The sequence below is a fragment of the Acomys russatus genome, chromosome 6 (genome assembly GCF_903995435.1).
Source record: "Acomys russatus chromosome 6, mAcoRus1.1, whole genome shotgun sequence".
Classification (NCBI taxonomy): domain Eukaryota; kingdom Metazoa; phylum Chordata; class Mammalia; order Rodentia; family Muridae; genus Acomys; species Acomys russatus.
The window spans coordinates 62,481,225-62,488,135 of NC_067142.1; the positions used below are offsets into that span (position 1 = coordinate 62,481,225).

The following is a 6,911-nucleotide window of genomic DNA, read 5'->3' on the forward strand; positions in this document are numbered from 1 at the left end:
TCCAGATCCATGGCAGTCATGTTTTGAGATTTATGTAATTTTTAAGTCCTTTAAGTGTTTTAATGTCTCCTTTTACTACAAACAGTGACCAGCTCTCTCATCCCAGCCAGTCCTCCCAGTTTCCAGCCTACCCCTTCAAACATTTCTGCTATCCATTCCTCCCTCAGTTTTTAACAGACTGCTTAAAGGGTCCCTTTTCCAGTCTTCCCCATACTAGTAGCTCCAAATTATAACTGTTCTAGCCTATCTGCTCAGCTCGGCTTCTCCTGGCTCACTGTCACCAGATGCCTTTTCTTCTCTAGCATTGCTCAGTCATTGTCCCTGCACTGTCTCACTACCCTACTCTTCTGCCAGCTGCACCCCACTGCTACTCCTCAGTCTCTGCTGGCTTTGTAGATCCTCTCCTGTTCCCAGGAGTCCAAGAGGCAACCAACACTGAAGGCCACAGGGTCAACTGGGGATCCTTTAAAAAGTCAGGCATACAAAACAAACCACACTACAGATTGACACTCAGGTCTTCTAGTTGTCAAGAGATTTTTCTGAAATGGGCAGATGGGGTTTGGGATAAGGCAAGGACTTTATTTTTCAACAATTTCAATTTTCATGTCCCACCAAAGGCTGGCTCTATTTCTGATACCTTTGCCAGTCACAAGTCTATGTGCAGGCTCCTATTATTAAGAAATAATAAACACATAATCAAGGATCACTTAGGAAAAATACTTGGAGGAAGAAAGCTGTTAGAAACTGGGGAATTAGTTACTCCCAAGTTATTTGTACTGTAGGTTTTTAGTAATGTGTTTGGCCACAGGACTGTTGACAGTGCAACAAGTCTGCCTTGCTTTATCAGGCAGAGGACCTTAGCCATAGTAGCACCGTAGCATTTTGTCACCCTGTGCTGTAACCAAGTCCATGCAACATGTCACTGATACCTAACAGCACACAACAGAGGCCTGTGAATGTGCTTTCACTTGAGAAATTTATGAAAATAGGAAAGACTTAGCACATTTGACTCATCTGTAGCTTTCACGATGTCCTTCATAGGACTGTAATATCAAGACATGACTTACTGAGGAAACCTATCCGAACCTCTCCACCTTTGGAGAACTAGTTTAAAACCCCATGTTCCCTTACTAAAAAAAAAAAAAAAAAAAAAAAAAAAAAGATACCATTTGCAGTACATCCCAGGAAGACTGCTTCAATGGTATAGTACTGTGCCAATCATGTATATGCAATAGCTTTACCTTTTGACAGTATCAGCAGATAGATAAAACCACCAGAGCTTATTATCTTCATTATTAAAGTTTATTACTGAGATCAGTTTCTATCTAATGGGGAGTACCAGTCTCAGTGTGCTATGGTAATTCTCGGCAAACAGCTGTACTAGTGCTGTTATAAAGCATATTGAGTCAGCGGATGCGCCCAGAAGACCCTGACAGCAGAACCATCACTCTAGGAAAGTTCCAGTGCTATGTAACCAGATGAATGACCGTATGGGATGAAAAAGAAGTTAAACCCATTGTCTACTCTTCAGGGAACTGGCTTCTGTGTGGAAACCCAAACTAACATCTTTCAAGCTCTGAAGCAAGAGAATATTATAATAAAGTTGGGAAAGAGGACAATGGAAGATAGAAAATGAAACAACACAAACCTAATGAGTAACAGAGCTTAGATGGCATTTGGGGATGACAAGACGGTATAAAGCTAATGCGAAACGGAATGTCACTTCATTTGGAGCTTAGAAGTCACTGTGTTCAGAACCTTGACAAGTTGGGCAGGTTTTATGACTGGTTAAAACGGATGAGAAAAGTGAATGACAGAGCGAGTACCTGAGTAGAAACTGCTGAAGAGCCAGGAAGTGTAGAGTATCCACTGAGCTGAGAGGAGCAAGAAAAATTGGTCACAGCAACCTGCTGGCCACAGTATTTGGAATGACAGATCTAGCAATGGCTTCGCCTGGGAGGTTCTGGTGGAATTTTTGTAGCACAGAGAGCTTTGAAGGAATGTTTCTCTTAACAGCCTACTTACATGGCAATGCACATTACTATTGTGGAAAGTCAGTGACTCACTTAGTCTTGTAGGCTGAAGTCTGAAAGCAGCTGTGGCTTAAGGCCTTATCCTCCCACTGCCCTTTTGACAAAAATTTTAAAGAAATGAACCAAGGAACTATGAGTCAGTGGGTCTTGCTCTGTGTAGATGGCAGAGGATTTAGAAACTTCTGCAGGTAGCCTGAAAAGCAAAGGCTTGTGCACCACAGGCTACCACATTAAAGAGGGCAACAGGGAAAGTTGGGTCATTAAATAAGACCCTAGAAAAGGCTAGCTGCCAACCAGATTGGGAAGGATTGTAAGAGTTTCACGTACTTCAGATTTTACCCTTCATGCTAACCTAGTTTGCCCACAGAACCACCATCTTCTGCACCAAGCCAGCACCTCCACTTTGCTCTTATCAACTCCTCATTCCCTTAGTGAGGAGACGTGCATGAAGGACATTTCCACAAACGCTTTCCTGTAGTCTTTTTGACCTGTGTGGAAACGGCTTGTATCGAGGCATCTGTGAAGGTATCCATCTGTATTTGAGGTTTCTTCTCCTCAGAAAGGATGTCACGAGAGCTGTGACAGTGCATCTTGGTGGAAACAGGTAGTCTCTTCTCCAGGAAATACCTTTGTCCACTTGTGTTTATACGCAGATGGAGACAGACAGCTCTGAAAGAAGAAATGGAGTACAAAGTTTCTTTGCTAATCCTGTTGCTGGACTTAAGGGTCCTAAGACTTGGCTGATAACGGACAGGATGGGGTGGATAGGACTGTCTTGACGGGATGCTCAGGCTGCTGTCCAGACCTAGGATGCTCAGAGAGCCTCATTGCCCTTTTTGGTCCCTCCGCAGCCATCTTCTTCAAAGTTTTTCTCCCAACTGTTTCAATCAGTTCCATTTGTTGGAAAACTGCAAGAACCTAAGTATGAATTAGCTTGGATTTCTGGTTATCTTTTAACAAAAATAGTATTCTATTCCGTGACAGGAGGTGGTTTAATGCCTGTGTCTTCTGAGCCCCATTGGCTGTGAATCCTATTTCTGTTACTCCCCAGCAGCTCTGCAGAGACAGTAGCGTCTGGAGGAGCAGACACGCACGCAGACGTGAGGCCCTGTGCGCACAGCTGTGGCTTAGCATAGTTTTCTGCCCTTTCCTTTTCTGACAATTTTTGACTGGGTTCCTGGAGTGGTTAAGTTGGTAAGAAAATTGAAAATGCTTTCTAATAGAGGGGGAAAGCAAGAATGAACTTAAGCAACTGCAACTTGAAGTCTGCTATCCAACAGGGGCAGCAGAGTAGTCAACAGAAAGGCAGCCTGAATCCTCGCGGCTCTAGAACAGGGGCATGGGAGGAAAGCACTTTCAGTCTTAAGAACTGCCTACTCAGCTCTAAGTCTAGGGCTCAGTGTCCAGGGCACGGTGAGCCACGAGGGCAGGGAGGAGGTGCATGCCAGAAGAGCCTGTGCTTCTGCAGCATGAAGGGGATGGAGATTGCTATTGGCATGTTACCTGTGTGGTGGGGCGGGGGTGGCACAAGGAAAATCTGGTAGTAGACTTAATTTTTTATAAAGGAAAGGTATGCTGATAGTTTTAGGTCGTCTCTTTAGAAGCCACTTTCCTTTTCAAAGTATACAGGTGGACTGAGAAAGAAAATGAGAACAAGGAGCTGTGTGTGCCTTCCCTGCGTCGCTCACTCTGGCCCTCCCCTGCTTGCTCAGGTGTGTACAGGGGACGTGGGCTTTTGCTGGGGTGGGCTCTGCTGGGCTCCCGTCCCCTGCTGTCTTCCAAAGTTGCTCCTCTTCTGCATATACCACACGCTCGACACTCTTGATCTTAGGCTCTCAAACTTTACTCACTGTAGTACTATTTCTGGTACAGATTCATTTTTTAAAAAGATTTATTTTTATGTGTGTATGTGTGTATACAAGAGTATATGTGCACCATATGTGTGCAGGAGCTGGCAGAGGCTAGAAAGGGGCATTGGTGCCCCTGGAACTGGAGTTAGAGCTGGTTGTGAGCTGTTGTGTGGGTGCTGGGAACTGAACCCCAATCCTCTGTGAATGGTAAATACTCTCAACTGCTGAGCCAACTCTCTAACCCCAAATTTATTTTTAATTACATAAATATTTTGTTTCTGTGTGTGGAAACGTGTGTATGAACGCACGTCCCAGAGGAGGCTAAAAGAGACTGTTGAATCCCTGAAACTGGAATTATAGGGGGTTATGAGCTGCAGGATGTGGGTGCTGGGAACCAGACTCTGGTCCTGTGCAAGCACAGTAGGCTCCTGTGCAGCACGGCTGCGTCTGTTCTGCAGCCCTTCAACGATTCAGTTGGAAGACGCCTTCCTTCAGAAATCTGCTGACGAGAACTGCCGTGATGGCTGACCCATCCGAGGTTCCGTGAGACTGAGATATTTTGAACCTCTCAACATTCCCTATGCAGAAGCAAACAATGCTACTCCAGACCAGTTACCTGACTCTGCTCAGTTGCCCTCAGCCACACTCTCAGGGTCACATTCTTTGGGTGGTTCTTTGGGCAACTCGCTCTCAATTTCCCACAGGACATCACCTTCCTCTGCTAAGTTGCTGGAGATGTGGCACTTCCTGAAGCCCTGGACAATGGATTCACTTGAGATGCTGTTCCATGCGACCATGACCCACTCCAGAAAGAGGCCCAGGGGTGGCTTCTTAGCATTTCCAGTGGGGCTCAGTGCCAGGTTCCCAGCCAGGAGCCAGTTGGAATACTGGGCCCGGACACTGTCGTTCAGGGGCTTGTAGACAACCACGTCCAGCACCTGAAGCTGTGAGGTCAGGCCCCCGGGGATGATCACCATGTCTGTGTTCATGCTCTCCATGGAACTCTTCACAGAGTCGGTGGCGTGGCAGCGGAAGCCGTTCAGGATCAGCATGCCCCGCTGTTTGGGTACAGCTCCAGTTCTCCGTCTCCACACCACTTCCAACCAGTCCTGCATCAGGTCCTCAGTCATCCACCCGTAGCGGTGGCAGCGGATCTCCATGCCACTGGGGAACTTCCCAGGGGGAATGTATGTCCCCCTCAAAATGATGTATGGGGGTAACTTCCTCCCATCAGCCAGGACACCCAGCATGGCCGTGATCCTCAGTTTCTCCCTGCCTGGGGTTTTGACCAGGACGGGCTTTTCACCCTGGTTGTCAACAGCTACTCTAGAGGGCACCTCTAAGCAGATGGGCGTCTCATCCGCATTGCCCATCTGCGCTACTTCATAGTCGTGTGTCCGGCGCAGAGCCAGCACGCTCTGCTGGTAGGTGACAAGCTTCTCAGTCAGGTCCTCAGCCAGGTGCTGCGGAGCTGGCACTTTGTGCCTCAGAGACAGGTCATACCTTCTCATCATTCTTCGACACCAGCCCAGACTTGCCTTGAACCCTTTCTCTGGAATGTTCATCTCCTGGGCGATTTCAAGAGCTTTCAACTGCATTGCCTCCCTGGTGATGGGGTCCCCTTTGGCCTGCATGTATCTGACATACTCAGCCACACGCTGGTCTACCAGAGCAAACCTTCCGTTCTTGGGGCCTCGGAATGCCCGCCGCATAACATGGGCATTTTGGAGTTGTGGCTTCACTTTGCGCCAGTCTCGAACATTTTTTTCCAACACCCCAAACTGCTTGGCGGCCTGACAGTTGTTGGTGCTCTCGGCATACTCCACTACCATCAACTTGAACCCCGCATCGTAACTGCGGCGCATGCCTCGACTGAGCTGAAATTTGCTGGCTAAGTCGTCAGCCGAGAGGTCATACGCTGGAAAGCCCACGGCCACATAGAAAGGGTACCCCTCACTCCACTCAGGCAGTTCACTGATGTCCCGAGGCAGATGCAGGCCAAAGCTGTTAAGGTGCTGAGGGTGAGGAAAATGGGAGGTGGCATTCATTGGGCTTGCCCAATCTGGAGTCCTAAAGTCAGATTCTTCATTTTCTAGAAGACATATGGAGGGGCAAAAACAAGCAATGGTTTTTATTCATAGATTTAGGGGAGGTCATACATTTAAACTGGAGCTCATCCAAAGTAAACCAAAAGCTTAACATGTAACGCAGCCTAAGACATTATCTATGTGCCACTGACATGGGTCACCAACTCTAATTTTCACGGTACTTGTGTGCAGCAGAGGCCCTTTGCAGATGACCAGAGGCCACAGACACTATGAAATACATGCAAGGTCGCCAAGCCAGGAAGTGACAGACAACTCTGAGTGGGAACTGAATATGGGTACTAAGTCTAAGACAAATAGTACTGGGGCCATGTTTGGATGAAAGCAATGTTTGTAAGTGGTCCTGGTGATGTAGACCTGTAAACCCAGCTATCTGGGAGACAGAGGCAGGAGAATCCTAAGTCCAATGCTGCTACACTGGGCAACTTAGTGAGTCTCTGTCTCAAAATATAAAGTAGCCAGGCATGGTAGCACACTTCTTTGATCCCAGCACTTGGAAGGCAGAGGCAGGTGGATCGATTTGAGTTTGAGGCCAGCCTGGTCTATAAAAGCAAGTCCAGGACAGCCAGGACTACAAGAGAAACCCTGTCTCAAAAAAAAAAAACACCCAAAAAACCAAAAAAACAAAAAACAAAAAAACAATCAAAATCAAAATATAAGGTAAAAGACAGCTGGGGCTAGAGCTTGCTGAGCATGTGCAGGCCCCACCCCCACCCCCAGCATCACCCAGGGATCACATGGACGGGAAGTCAAATGTAGGCACACTCCTACTGAATATTACAGAAATCTCGAGGCACCATGGCTGATCACAGCCCTTGAACCAAAAACAACCAAACAAAAACCAAACAACCCCCAACCCCAATATAAACAAAGAAAATCCAAACCAAAACTACAACAAAGCCCGTGTCAGCAAACTTAAGCCT

At 47.1% G+C, this 6,911-nt stretch overlaps 1 protein-coding gene across 2 annotated transcripts in view; it reads right to left on the reverse strand.

The window, feature by feature from the left end:
* Nucleotides 1-2,535: 2,535 nt before the first annotated feature.
* The window catches only part of Pogk (pogo transposable element derived with KRAB domain), an 11,203-nt gene continuing 6,827 nt past the window's right edge, over nt 2,536-6,911 (reverse strand). For both annotated transcript variants that reach the window (XM_051147781.1, XM_051147782.1), the window contains exons 4-5: nt 4,500-5,975; nt 2,536-2,702 (exon numbers count right to left, since the gene is read on the reverse strand). In XM_051147781.1, the coding sequence (XP_051003738.1) occupies nt 4,510-5,975 (1,466 nt within the window). In that variant the 3' untranslated portion in view covers nt 2,536-2,702; nt 4,500-4,509. The remainder of the gene's footprint in view (nt 2,703-4,499; nt 5,976-6,911) is intronic.